At 37.2% G+C, this 15495-nt stretch overlaps 1 protein-coding gene across 3 annotated transcripts in view; it reads right to left on the bottom strand.

The window, feature by feature from the left end:
- Positions 1–15495, bottom strand: part of CaMKII (Calcium/calmodulin-dependent protein kinase II) — a 789323-nt gene that overhangs the window by 96860 nt on the left and 676968 nt on the right. For all 3 annotated transcript variants that reach the window (XM_090404176.1, XM_090404177.1, XM_090404178.1), the window contains one exon: positions 6275–6350. In XM_090404176.1, the coding sequence (XP_090260302.1) occupies positions 6275–6350 (76 nt within the window). The remainder of the gene's footprint in view (positions 1–6274; positions 6351–15495) is intronic.

Genomic DNA, 15495 nt, shown 5'->3' with positions numbered 1-15495 from the left:
TGCCTCAATCTACAAAGGAAAAAGGAGATGTTCAGGATTGTGGCAACCATAGAGGGATCAAGCTGATGTCACACACGTTGAAGATATGGGAAAGAGTAATTGAAGGAAGGATATGGCAGGAAATGAAAATTGGCGTGGAGCAGTTCGGATTTATGCCAGGAAGAGGGACAACAAATGTGATATTTGCGCTAAGGCGACTGATGGAGAAATATAGGGAGAATGCAGGTGGAGCTGCATATGGTGTTTATAGACCTGGAAAAGGCGAGTGACAGAGTGGCCAGGCAGGAGGTATGAAGGAGTACGGGGGTGTCGGAGAAGTAGATGAGGTTGGTGAAGGAGATGTATGAGGGAGCAAAAACTCAGGTCAGGTCTAGTGTCGGCATTACAGAGGGGTTCCCCATTGTTGTCGGGCTCCACCAAGGATCAGCTCTGAGCCCCTACCTCTTTGACCTAGTCATGGATGTACTAGTGGAGGAGGTCAAGAGGGAGGCACCATGGAGCATGATGTTTGCCAACGACATTGTTCTTTGCAAATCATCCCGAGAGAAGCTTGAAAAGACACTGGAAGAGTGGAGAAAGGTATTGGAGGAGAGAGGCGTGAGAATTAACTGGGTGAAGACTGAATATATGTCAACGGGGAGTGCCGAGGATATGGTCATACGACTCCAGGGCGAAAGGTTAACTTCAGGGAAGAAATTCAAGTACCTAGGGTCGGTCGTCGAGAGGAATGAAGACCTGGATGAGGAAATACAGCACTGAATAACATGTGGCTGGATGAACTGGAGGAAGATGAGCGGGGTCCTGTGTGACAAGAGAGCGAGTTGTAAGATGAAAGGAAAGCTGTATAAGATGGTGGTGAGGCCGGCGATGCTTCATGGCGTGGAGACATGGCCTATAACAAAGACACAGGAGAGGAAGATGGTGGAGATGCAGATGTTGAGATGGATGAGTGGTGTGACAAAGAAGGACAGGATAAGGAATGACCACATCAAAGGGACAGTCAAGGTGGGACTGATCGGTAAGAAGGTACAAGAAAGCAGGCTGAGGTGGTTCGGTCATGTAGAGAGGAGGAGTGAAGAGTATGTTGGTAAACTAGTGGAGTGCATAGAGGTGGCGTGCATGGAGGAAAAGAGGCAGGCCCAAGCTCAGGTGGAGGTATAAGGTGGCAGAGGATCTTAGGGAGAAAGGATGGAGTCAGGAAGATACCTGGAGGAAGAAGATTAAAGATGGGAACGTTGATCCCGTTTAACACGGGATAAAGGCATAGCGAAAGAAGACGATGGAGAAAGTGATGAGAGAACAGATCCAGGCTACTCGAAAGAACTTGGATTTTGCTCAAAACCACGTCTGGAATTTAAAATCTGAACTTTCAAGTTGTTTGAACTTGAAAGTTCAAAGGATCCCCAGATATTTGGGGATATCCTTGAGAGGAAGATGGAGGACAACTCGGCTAATCATATCCTTGAAACAAAGAAAACAAAACTCATATTCAAATTTCTTTGATTTAAAGATTGACAACATTCAGAAAACCAACGGACATATTTGAATTTCTCTGCAGTGAATAAAAACAGCCAACCACATCCCTGTCGGACCCCTTGGTTTATCTCTCTTGTATATGATAGCTCGTGATTTAATCTTATTTGTATTTGATTATTTTCATATATATACTTGTGATAGCTTTTATGATATTATTTGGTATTTGTCTTTCTTTTAATATGTTAAATAATATGTTTCTTTTAACTTTGTCAAATGCTTTTTCAAAGTCAATAAATGCAATATGTGTTTCTAAATTGTATTCTCTTCTTTTCTCTATTATTTTTAGGCAAAAGGCCGGGTCTATACATGATCGTCCTTTTCTCAATCCATTCTGTACTTCAAAATAAAGTTTTCGGAATATTTCGTTAGTTTGCTATTTAAGATTCTGCTATATATTTTGTAACAGGAATTTAGTATACTGATATCTCTATAGTTTTTAGGGTCATCTCTATTACCTTTTTTAAAAATAGGAATCACTATTGCTTTTTCCATTCTATTGGGGGGGGGGGGATACCAGTTGAATAAATTTTATTTAAAAATAATAAGAGTCTTTCTTTGAATCTTGTTCCTGCGTATTTATATAGTTCTGAACCTAGCTTATCTTCTCCAGGTGATTTTCCATTTCTTGTTTCTTTCAGGCTGATTTCTAATTCTTTAGCATTATGGGATACTAAGGCAAGTCATGTGTAGTTTTGTCCACCTTTGCTACGAGTTGTCCCAATCCTGAAGATACTTCAGGCACATTGAACAAACCTTGTCACACTTGGATAAAGGATTAAACTAAATATATAATTTATAGTCTAACCAAGTGGAGGGGAAAAAAAAAACTTCCAAATAATTTGAATGCTAAGAAACATGCAATGACAGAGGATATGAAAGAGCCCCTGAAAGAAGCTAAAATGAAGAGTGGAAAAGTAAAGATTGTGAATCTGCAGTCTTGGTATGATAGAAGAATAAAATTGAGAAGAAAAGTCATTTTATTTAGCATATTACTGAGTAAAACTATGCACAGACTAATGGTTCAGTTAACCAGTCGAATGGCACTGTCTGGGAATAAATGCAAATTCCTGAGGCCTCCAGGAAAGGGGTGTACGGAGCAGTCATCGGTGATATGATGCATAGTCTGCACAGCATTACACACACAAAAAGGTGACTGTAAAATTCCCCACAGATGTAACAAGTGGGCACAGGGGCCTTGTCCATTCCTAGATCTGTTTAACTGACTCTAGAAGTGTTGAGGTAGATTGAATCCTTGTGGTTTGATGGTTGGATCTGTGATCAGTTACTTGTTTGTAGTTCATTTCAGAGTCAGCTTCTGTACTCTTTCTAAAATTTATTCCCTTCAAATCCTGTAGACTAAATCCGAACACAATAGTCTAGATGTGTGGTCTGATTGGGGCTTTATACAATGGAATCACAACTCTTCTATCTCTGCTTCCTATATACTTACATCTGGTTTACTTTAAGAATTCTGGAGACTTGCACTGGATGTGTTTAAAAGTACATCATCATCTGCATAAAGCAAATAGTGCAGTTTCACATTTCTGATTTTAATATAAGGTTTAATGCTACTTTTTTTTTTTCATAATGCCATCCAGGTAGATAATGAATAAGAGTAGGGATAGTGTATATCTGTCTTACACCAAACCACCTCGCTGTTCATCATATTACCAATGTTCCATTTACCCCATGTAATAGCAGCATTTTGAAAAGCTTTCCTGGGCACTTTGTTCCAAAATGTTGCAGATTTTCTTCACATCCAAGCAGCCTCCACACTTTTACATGGAAAACTACTTAGTAATAACATTAAAAGATGCAAGGATTGACTCAACGATGCAACAATAAGAACATTGTTGTACTGAAAGCTGACAAGGCAAATCAACAATCTTGTTGAATTCTATGGAATACATGGAAAAAATGCAAACCCCTACTGAATGATACAAACATCTTTAAAAAAAAAATGAATCATGATCCTCATAGGTCATTTCCATAGCCAGACTAATAATTTGATAAAAAAAAAAAACATGCTGAACTTATCTGAAGAACACCAAAAAATATCTTGAGTTAAGACCCCACCCACCCATCACCCCGGTACTAAGAATCTATGGAGTTTCTAAGGTGCATAAGCAGGATTTGCCACTGAGACCTATTATTGATGTAAGGTATTCTCCAATTTCATTGCTGTCCAACTATCTAGCTAGCCTGCTAAGACCCCAGCTCTTTTATAAACAACATGAAACACTTCATAGAATCCATTAAAGATGAAACAGATCCCACTTATCTACTTGCAAGCCTTGACATTGTTAGTCTGTTCAAAGTGATAGAGATCTCTTTAAACACTGCATCAATTGCACCTTCTTCAAATTCCAAGATTTTGAACAGAAGGAAGAATTAGCAATGGGTTCTTTCCTTTCACTCTTGTTAGCAAATCTGTTACTTCAACATGTGTGGTGTTCAAACAGGTTGACCATTTATGGACACATACATATTGAAGTAACTGAACAGAACGCATTCCATTTCTCAGTGTATAGGAAGCCAACAAATGCCAGACATTACTTGCATACCACATCTCATCACTGCCCAGCACAGAAAATGTACATTATTTGTTTCCTACATGATAAAGCTTACAGAATCTTCACTAATATAAAGAATTATCAAAGAATGGTTACAACAAAACAGTAGTAAAAAAAATTGCCAACCTCCAAGACAGTCAGATGAACATGAAAAACAAGACTTCTTCAGAGGAACAGTGAGTCTCACCTATATATAACGAGTCACAGATAAAATATGAAGGATAATGAATCAGCAAATTATAATGGTTGTCTTCTACCCCATGAAAAAGATTTTATAAGTTCCTGAAACATTTCCATCCACCTCTTAAAAAAAACCAGATGTCTTTGTAGACACTTGGTTTTTTAAGAGGACAGACAGGCAGGTCAAAAGGTACACCAATCTGAACACATCAAGAATGAAAGGAAACACAAAACAGGACTGGCAGCACACACACAACTGAAACCAAGTGTCAAGTATTATGGTGACAAACAAAAATGCTTCACATAGCTCACAGAATTTTTGCAAGAGCATTCAAAGAATCAGCTGAAATTATCAAACATCTTAAACAGTGCAACAAAAAACAAAAGATGATTTTATTTAAATCTGATCTTCTCTAATTCAACATGACACACACATGCATAATTACTAGTAGTATGCAGCAGACCACAAACTAGTAAACAAAATTAAAGCAAATGTGTGCTTTCCATTGTTACTTCTGTTCAAACATTTTCATTATTTACATAACCTATTTTTTTAATTTATTCACATATTTTTCCTGATGATGAGAAACACAATGGATTTTCACAAAACTAGTAGAGTAGTCAATAAAATAGAACTCTATCCCATCTGGTTCTTTCTTGTGGAGTAATACCAGCAAGAAAACTACTATAATCTGCATTTGGCATGAATCCAGCTTATTCTTGTTCCAAGTGTCTCGAGGAAATGGTTTAGAACAAGCAGAGGACAGGGGGACCCAATATCACCAAGCATTTTCATTGCACATTTAGAAAGAGCAATGGATAAAATGAAGGAAGATGCAAAAAGAATATGTGGGATGAGAATTAACGATCTGAGATTTGCAGATGACATTGTTATTATTGAAGAAGACATAAGAGAACTACAAAAAACATCGAATCTGTTAAATGAGGAAGGGAAGAGACTCGGACTTGTTATGAACTTGGAAAAAAGTTCATAACAGATATAGAAAATGTAGAACAATTCACATATTTCAAATCATATGTCATTTTACTTTGGGAAGGAAAATGACATATGATTTGGACTGTAAAAAATAAATAAATATCAGGATTGCAAAGGGAAGAACAAATCTGAAGGCCATGAATAACATCTGGAGAAGTAAAGTGATCAGCCTGCAAACAAAACTAAGAGTACTAGAAACATGCATCTTCAGCAGTGTACTATATGGATGTGAAATGTGGGTAATAAATAAAGAATCAAGAAAAAACATTTTGGCATTTGAAAGAACTTGTTACAGGAAGATTCTAAGAATAGGATGGGTCCAGAAAATCAGAAATGAAGAGCCTTATCAGAAGATTCAGCCAAAAGAGAATCTAATCAGAAGATTATACAATGGAAGCTGCAATTATTTGGACACATCTGCAGAATGAGTGAGGACTGGAAGATAAAGACATTCGTGTTTGGTATTATGGATGGTGTAAACAGAAAGAGCAGAGAATAGATAGACTACATAAAGGACTAGTGTGGAATGGGTTTCCAGAAACTGTGACATTGTGCACTAGACAAAAAAAAAGGTGGAAGAGGATAGTGAAGGAGGTATCATACACCAACAGGCAGTGAGCCTATGGTTCGTGATGAAGTGTCATTTCCACAATATTTCTCAGCCTCTTCTCAAGTATTTTTATTTTAAATAAAGCAAATATAGCATTTCTGTAACATTTTTCTACCCTTAAATTGTTACTGAAATGCTATATTTGCTGTTTTCACTGGAGAAGAAAAATTATATATGTTCTAAATGTAAATATTGGTTAAACAGTTTAGGATGATTATATCTTATGTGATTATTCTTAACTAAATATACACTTATTTATATATGTACCTCTTATTAATAGTGCACTTGTCAAGCTGTGCTTAATTAGAATGCAAAAATAATTAAAGGATGTGAAATTGAATAATAAAAAGAAACCACAATTTTAGAATTCGTTCTTACGTATAGGTTTCATAATCTCCAGTATTGATGGCATCTATCAATTGCTCTGTTATCTTGATTATTTCTTGCTTTCTGGCTATAAAATTAAAGTAACAACATTAAATACAAAGTCAGGAACTATAGCATTCTTAATGTGAAGACATATGAATATATAAGTTTATTCATACATATCTTTGATATTATTTTAATGAATTATCTAATATCCGATTGTGTTATCATCTGAATTCTAGATTAAAAGGACAACAGAGTGCTGGCAATAAACATCAATTCCATTAAGTATATGATAAATGCAAGGATACTGAATATGCTGTTATGCTATTGCACTGTTGAAGAAACAACAGAAGCATTTTAATTCACTCTTGTATTTGGTTGTGACACTATATTTGGATACTCAGTTTTCAAGATTATGAAACTTGGATTACAGAGTTTAACCTGATCTAGAAGTAGTCCTTCATGAAGATATGAATATGCCAGCAAGATAGACTGATGGTGATAGTAGTTCAACTCTATAGTGCAGAATTTTGCACTTGGAATCTAAGAGATGGGTTGGCTGCATACTATGTTGGTGAAACTCTAAATATAAAAGAGAGAAGAAATAAAAGTTCCTGAATGATAGCAGACAGGATGTTCTTGTTGATGGTTTAGATGCTGGATGTTATTCATACCTCATTTTAACAGTATTACAACAGAAAAACACTAAATTATAAAAGGAAATTTATTGACTAGCTTATATTTTTTCTGGTTTTCAAACCATCATCTTCAGAGCACAACATGTAATAGTTTACATGCAACAATGAATAAGTGAAACAATTTCACATGAACAAAAAATGTTGAAAGTTCTCTTATTTGGTGCCCTCTAATGATGCATAAAAGAAGTTGTTACAGTTGGGTAAAAGTTGATCTAAAGATGCCTCCCAAATTTTTGGCAGATTAATGCAGCCATACTTGTTAAGGTTAGGAGAATGCTTCATAGCCACTGCTGACTATAAAAATAGTCTCTCTGACTTCTAACACCTTTCATCTAATCTTGTGTGAAATGGTGTCTAAAGCATAGTCCGTCAGTCCTGCCTTGCTATAATAATGGTAGTGAATGTATTTCTTGTGTTCTCCAAGAAGGACAGTGATGGATCTTCCTATCTGTCCATAGTAGGCCAAGTCATGGGGCACTTTGTACATTCCAAAATGTGGTAGACGATGGAGGAGTTTGTCCTTAGGAGAGTGGATTAGAATTGCTATTTTGACAACAAGTGGTCTGAAGGTTATATTTTATTAGTACTTTGGATAACTTTTCAGATGTACCTTGGATATAAGAATAGAAATAGTGGTGTTTTGCTCTTGTTTGTTTGAGAAGGGGGAAGCATGGGAGGCATAGTATTTCATTTTATCTATTTTGTAGGAGCTCTAGCAATTGGTCAAAAAAGTGTGCCAAATATAAGTGAGTTCTGTGAAAGGGCTGCATCACTAGAACAAATACTAACTTTATGAATTAGTGTTTTTGAGGATTCCATACTGTTGGGCTTGATGATGTGAGTGTTTATGTACACATTTTCCAGTGTGCACTGGCTTTCTATGGACAAACAGGAAAATCTCTTAACATCTATCTCAGAAAACAAGAAATACATTCCTACCATTATTATGGTAATCAGGGCTGGTAGACTATGCTTTGGACACTCTTCACACAGGACTAGATGGAAGAAAACCAATGTGCAATCTGAAAAGATAGTCAAAGTACTAATAAAATATAATCTTCACACTACATTCAAACCAAATTAAGAATGAGACGAACTGTTATTTCAGCAGCAACAGAAGCCAAGTTCTTGGGAATCATCTTTGACAGAAAACTTACAATCCTTGCACACATTTGTCAACTAAGAGAAAAGTGCAAAAGAGCATTGAATCTCCTTCGCATTCTATCCTCTACTGAATGGGGGTGCTGATTGTTCTTCATTGCTTTGTCTTTATCGTGTGCTGCTTATATGTTCAAAGATGGATTATGAGTCTCAAGTTTATAGGTCTACAAGGCAGAATAACCTGCAATGGTTGGATCCCATCCACCATCATGCTATATGGATAGCTACTGGTGCCTTTCACACATCACCCACTTAGAGTCTTTATGTTGAAGCAAATGAACCGGCTCTATCATTTTGATGGAAACAGCTGTCTCTTAATTACACCCTAAAGATAAAGTCTCTTCCAGATCATCCTGCATGAACTAGTATCTTTTTTCTGTGTTGGGAAGCTCAATATCACAAGTCAGACTGTCTTTTTTTGTTATGCATGTTAAAGAGACTATGCAAGCTGTTAGCATGAATGTTGACAACATTGCCTACACCAAACATAATACCATCCCTCCATGGCAGGTTTGCACTCCATCCTGCAACCTCTCACTTTGTCAACTACAGAAGTCTCAGACTCCATCATCTGCCTACCTGCAATTGTTTAATGCACAGAGAGCAGCCCACTCTGATTTCTTGCCCATCTATACTGATGGCTCAAGAACTGATACCTATGTTGGCTGTTCTGCTGTGTTTCCTGACATTACTATCTTTAACCAGATTCCACCTGATTGCAGTAATTATACAGCAGAAATGCATGCCATTCAGCTTGCATTTGTGAATGCTCAATGAATCTGCATATATAATTTATGCAGATTCATTGAGTTCTTTCCAGGCCACCTCCTCTACTCTGTATAATTCACTTCTAGTGCTGTATGAGGTGTTACACCTGTTGTACAAAACGAAAACCCTTAATTTTGATGTTCAGTTGTGCTGAATCCTCGACATATTGAAATTAAGGGAAATGAGACTGTAGATGCAGCCGATAGACAGCGCATACTTTCTCCACGTACTGTTTGACAATACCATATACAGACATTTTATATGATCAAAGCTAAGTGCTCAATGCAGTCATCATGGTAGGGAGTATCAACAAACAAATTATACGGCATTAAGCATGAAATTAAGCATTGGCATTCTAGTCAATGTAGAAAGATAAGAGAGGAAGTTGTTCTTGCTAAGCTCCGCATATTATACATTCTTATTTCCCGAGGGAATAGAACAAGTCCCAGTGGAATAGGCCGGATTCAGACATAAACGAAGCTGCTGTGATCAGGTTCTGTCACTCACCACACATATAGAGGCAGGCTACCAACAATGGCGGAAAACAGCTGTAGCTTTTGTAGATCTTACTGCAGCATATGATACAGTCTGGAGGCATGGCACAGTCTGCAAGTTGCTCCGTGCAGTCCCATGCAGAACAATAGCAAAACTAGTCGATAACATGCTAAGCAACCGCCTGTTCCAAGTGTGTATGGATGAGAACAAAAGTAAACAAAGAACACAGGATAATGAAGTACACAAGGGTCAGTTCTGGCTCCCCTCCTTTTTAATTTATACATCACAGATTTGCCTAATATAGCCTCCAAGAAGTTTTGCTATGCTGATGACATTGCTCTAGCCACAAGACACACCAATTTTACTACAATGGAAGATACACTAACAAATGACCTTGCAGTCTTAGATGAATACTTCAGCAAATGGAGATCCCAAATTCTAGCAAAACAGAAATTTCATGCTTCCACCTGAACAATAACCAGGCTAACAAAGAACTCATGGTCTACTTCAACCACAAAGAGATACGCTACAACAGATTCCCGAAATATCTGGGCAACACTCTGGATAGAACACTATCTTTTAAACCACATCTCATTAACACAGCATCCAAGCTAAAAACAAGAAACAATATACTGCAAAAACTATGTGGAACAACTTGGGGTGCCTCAGCAACAATGCTTCGCTGCACTGCTATTGGCCTCGTTTACTCTACAGCTGAATACTGCTCACCCGTATGGCTGAACAGCACCCATGTGTATTTGGCTGATGCCCAGCTTAACACCACTATGCGCCTTATTTATGGAACTGTAAAATCAACCCCAACCTACTGGCTCCCAGTGCTAAGCATCATCCTACCTCCACACATCTGCAGATCCAACTTTCTTCTACATGAATACAGCAAAATCATGGAAATCCAAAATCTTCCAATCCATGAAGACATCCCACCCGTAGAAATAAACAGGCTAAAGTCAAGGCACCCTCCAATCTTAACAGCAAAAAATCTTGCAGAGACAAGTTTCAACATGAAGGAGAAGTGGAAAGAGTCCTGGTGTAACACTTCAACAAGGATCTTCCATGAATTAGTGGACCCAACACAGATACCTTCAGGTTTTGACCTACCTCGGAAAACTTGGTCTGTCCTTAACCGAATCTGCACCAAGCATGGCAGATGTGCAAGCCACCTTTACAAATGGGACATGATTGCCTCACCCAGGTGCAACTGTGGATCACCCAACCAGACAATTAATCATATTACAGCACAATGTGTCCAACGTGCATACAGTGGAAACCTGTCAGACTTCATCCATGCTATACCAAGTGCAGTCGACTGGATAATCAACCTAGACATTCAGTTGTAGGCTATTCTTGATTCTTGGGTGTCTCTTTTGTGACTGTATCATGTCTTATTATTGTACATATGTCTATTACTATGTCCATTTATATTAAGGATTAATGTAACTTTTCATGTGTGAGCCATATGCTAAATAAATAAATCCTGAGGGTTGATGACCCTCCCATGTGTGAAAAATGCAATATGTGTCTTACTGTTTGTCATATTCTGGTAGAGTGCCAACACTTTACAAGAGAGAGAGAGAGGAATGAAATTTTTATCTATCTAGCCAAGCCATATATATATACACTCAGGCAGATGTTATCAAACTCAGACAGATTGCATGACAGTTTTTAACCTCCTACAAAGAATAAATTTGTACAAACACATTTGACTGTAATTTTGTTTATACTGCTTAACTTAATTTTTCCACATACATATTATTTACTGACTTCTCTTTGGATTTTTATGTACTGTTGTAATTTTTGCTATAATTGAGTTTGCCAGTTTTGTACGAAGGTAGAGGGTTTTTCATCTGGAAGCTCAGGTTTTTCATCCCTCAGGACAGGCAAACTGGCCCTGTGAACACACACGGATTTATAGCCATGAATACTTACAACAATATGTGGAAGAGATATGGTCCTTACCACATGTCGTCATGCCTGTAGTTAACCATGAGTCACATCATGGTAGTCAATCTCCTGGATAGGAGACGGTGCATGAATGGGGATGTAGATACTGCATTGTTTAGCTTCATTTTTGTGTATATATATATATATATATTATTTACTGGTTTATTTTTGACTATTTATGTACTGATGTAGCCTTCAACTTTGTATAGTACTGTGACCTTTGCTGTAATTTTGTTAATATGTAGATACTGCATTGTTAAACTTAATTTTTGTGCATGCAAATTGTTTACTAATTTGTCTGACTATTTGTACTGCTGTAGTCTTTAATCTTGTATATTGCTGTAACCTTTGGTGTAATTTTGTTAATATGTAGATACTGAACTGCTAAACTTAATTTTTATGCGCATGCATATTGTTTACTAATTTCTCTTTGACTCTTTATGTCCTGCTGTAACCTTTGCTGTGTGAGTGTATAGCTGGCCTGGTTGGCCGAGTGGTTAGCGTATCCACTCTCCAGCCAAAAGGCTGCAGGTTCGAATCCCGTAGGCATGGATGTTTGTGGTTGTCTTCCACCTTCATACATTCATTCACCCAAGTATAGATACACTCTCCCAATATAGATTGGGTCAATATGGGAGTAGTAGACCCAAAAACCTCCCGCAATGGGAGAGGCCTTCACCCTGCAGGGGATAGAAAAAATAGGCTGTCCATCATCATCATATATATATATATATATATATATATATATATGTATATGCTGAGTTTCATGGCTTGGTTTTTGTACATGCATACTGTTTATTTGTCTCTGACTATTTATGTATCGCTGCACCCTTTGCTATGGCGCAGTATAACCTTTGCTGTTCTTGTGCCAATAAACCATAAACCAACCAACATTCAAATCACATGTCAAATTAGTAACTCTGATCCACACTCCTAAGGAGAAACTCCATCCTCTAGCACAGGGTTTCCCAAATAGTGTTCCATGGAACACCAGTGTTCTGCGGAAAGTGAATAAGTGTTCCGTGAAAAATTATCAAAATTAATATTAATAAGCCTGGAATGGTTTAAAATGCTGCAACTCTAACTAAGGTGTTCCGTTAAAATTTCAGGATTTGTGAAGTGTTCCGTCTTATGAAAAATTTGGGAAATGCTGCTTTAGCACATCCTAAATGAAGTCTATGAAGTGCCCTGTGACCTTGCCTGCTATGGACAGACAGGAAGATTCATTAATGCATTGAAAGGCTTAGTACGTGCTGTTGATTATTCAGAATAGTGCTTTACAGCATAAACAATACTAAGAGATGAAAAAAATTAATTCATCGAAATTTCTAATATTTTGCTGGTTTTCTACTCAGCATCTTCAAAGCACAAATTATAACTGTGACATGCACACAAGTACTGCACTAAATCATTAGAAACAATTCAATTGGTAACTGATACAGAACAAAAGTCCTAACATAGGCTAGGAAACTGTAAAATTAATTTGGAGAAGTCAGGCCATTTGGTACCAGAACAACTGTCTCCCACATCTTTGGAAAATTAATGCAAGTAGGGACTAGCAGACTCTGGATACTTCTTTGCATAGAATTAAATGGAGGAAGACATCTGTTTTACACAAAAGTTGCTATAGGTCTGAAACATTAATTTTAGAATCAGTATCTGCTATTAAGCATTCTTCCCACCTTCATCAAGTATGGTTATGTCAATTTGCAAAAGATCTGGGAGACAGTCATTCTGAGACTAAATAGGCTGATGCCCAAATTAACTTTATGGTTATCTGGTCCACAGAGGGCATGATGTTAGGACATTAATTATGTGTCAGCTAGAAACTGAATTGTTCTTAATGATTTAGTATAGTACTTGTCACAGTTATAATTTAGTAATTTAGTGTTTTTGACTTGTACATTAAAATAAATTATGAAGAGACAGGCTGTTGAAGTTCAAGTGACAAAAAAAAAAGATATCAATTTTAATAATAATATTTTTATCAACAGACCGCTATGGAGTCAAGAGACTCGCCATGAGAGGTCCCACACTCACATGCACAGCTCATCATACCTAGATTTAAATGCATTCACTGTCTCTGCACTCACCACACTCTCAGGCAATGCATTCCAATTACCAACAACTCTCCATGCAAAAAATTATACTCCTCACCTCCTTGCTCACACTCACCTTATACAGCTTCCAGGGATGGCCTCTCATTATCAACCCATCTCTAGATATTCTATGCAAAATCTCATCAATGTTAATCTGGTAAATACCCTTACCAACTTATAAGTCTTGATCATCTCTCCCCTCCTCCTCCTCCTTTCCACTAGACTCTGTATGTTGAATTCTTTCAATCTCATATTCCACATTCCAGAGACCAACTTAGTCAATCATCTCTGAACCCTCTCCAACATCTCATCATCCTTTTGAAAATCTGGTGACCAAATCTGTGCACAGTATATGGCCTAATCAAAGTCGTGTACAATGGAATCGAAATATCCTAACTTCTACATGTCAGTGTTCTCTGCATCATTCCCATAATCTTCTGTGTTGTCCTAACAATTTTAGCAAAATGTCCACAAAATTTCAAGTCTCTATCCACACGACCCCCCAAATCCTTCATCTCCTCCAAAATATTCCCACCAATCCTATACTCCTCATATCATCTTTACTTCCCAAATTTTAAAACCTTATACTTTGCAACATTAAACTGACATCCCACCACACACACTCACCCATTCAGACACTATTTAGGTCCTCTTGCAACAATTCCAGATAAGCAGATTGGCATATAATTCGAAGCCTTAGTCTTATCACCTCCTTTATGAAGAAGAACAATTTTGCCATCTTTCCATTCCTTTGGAACCTGGGCTAATTTAAGACTCATGTTGAAAATGTACATTAAAATTGTTGTTAAGTCCATGGACATTCTCTCAAGACACACGGTGATATACCATCAAGTCTCATGCCTTGTTGATATCAAGTATACTCAATTCTTCATACCTCCAGCTCACTCACCACAGTACCCGCCACCCACTCCCACTGCTTTCAAGTTCTGCATTATGTTACAATCAAAAGGATGAAATACTTTAATGAACTGCTCACTAAACACCTCTACTATATCCTCCTCAGTATTTATTATTCTCCCATTATCACTGACCAACATCATCCTCCCAAAATTATTCTTTCATCTACTGGCCATATATCAAAAAAACTCCCTAGGATTTCTTTTAGTGTCATTTGCTAGCTGCTGCTCATACTGCACTTCTATTGTCCTTGGTAAGTGAGTCATCTTCCTTGCTTGCTCTTTGTACTCCTCATATAACTAATTATCTCCATTCAATGCCCTTTTTTTCCTGATTGCACGCTTCACCTCTTCAGTCATCTATTTTAATGTTCTACTTACATATCACTACTTCGATTACTCCACATTCCTTTTAGAATGGCAACAGGTTAGATGATATGGAAGCCTCTAAAAGCATTTCTATTAATTTCAGTCCAATATACTGCACTATTGAGTAGCCAGTCTGTGAAATCACCATTTTAAAGTTGTCCCGAAAAAATAAAAAATGTTGTTAGTCTTTTCATACATCCAACATAACTCCAAAGCACCACTTATAACTGCATGCTTGAAGAAATGGAGGGATAAAAAGGAAAACCATAACTTTGCTCTAGAATTCAAACATCATATTTTGATTCCCTGCCCACATCCCTTTATTCCAAAATTATTACTTCCCGCATGATGATTATATCTTGTTTATGAGAGACATACAGAGTATTAAAAATGATCTGGACCATGTCTAAAATTTTTAATGAAGAAACAATTAGCAGAAGAAAAGTGAAATAGGAATCAAAAGGTTTTAGTGTATACAGATACAAGAATTAGTTTCTGAAGGTTACTAATAGTACATGCAACTGCATTACCAATTTAGTGTAGAGAAGGATGGTAAGTGAACTGTACCATGTTTTTATGTCTTTGAGTTTCATTCTGCAAATTTTGTTGTCCCTGTTCAGCAAGCACTGAGAAGGATATATCAAAGGAATCTTCTAACTACAGATTCCATTTTTTAAGTGGTATCACAAATTTCAGGAGACCTGTAGAATCTGTAAAGGGATGAGCCCTAGTCAACCATGTTGAAAGTTTATTTTCCTGAA

The sequence above is a fragment of the Typopeltis vanoorti genome, chromosome 14 (genome assembly GCF_054136105.1).
Source record: "Typopeltis vanoorti isolate ZY-2024b chromosome 14, IOZ_Tvanoo_1.0, whole genome shotgun sequence".
Lineage (NCBI taxonomy): Eukaryota > Metazoa > Arthropoda > Arachnida > Uropygi > Thelyphonidae > Typopeltis > Typopeltis vanoorti.
This window is presented reverse-complemented; position numbering and strand designations above follow the sequence as displayed.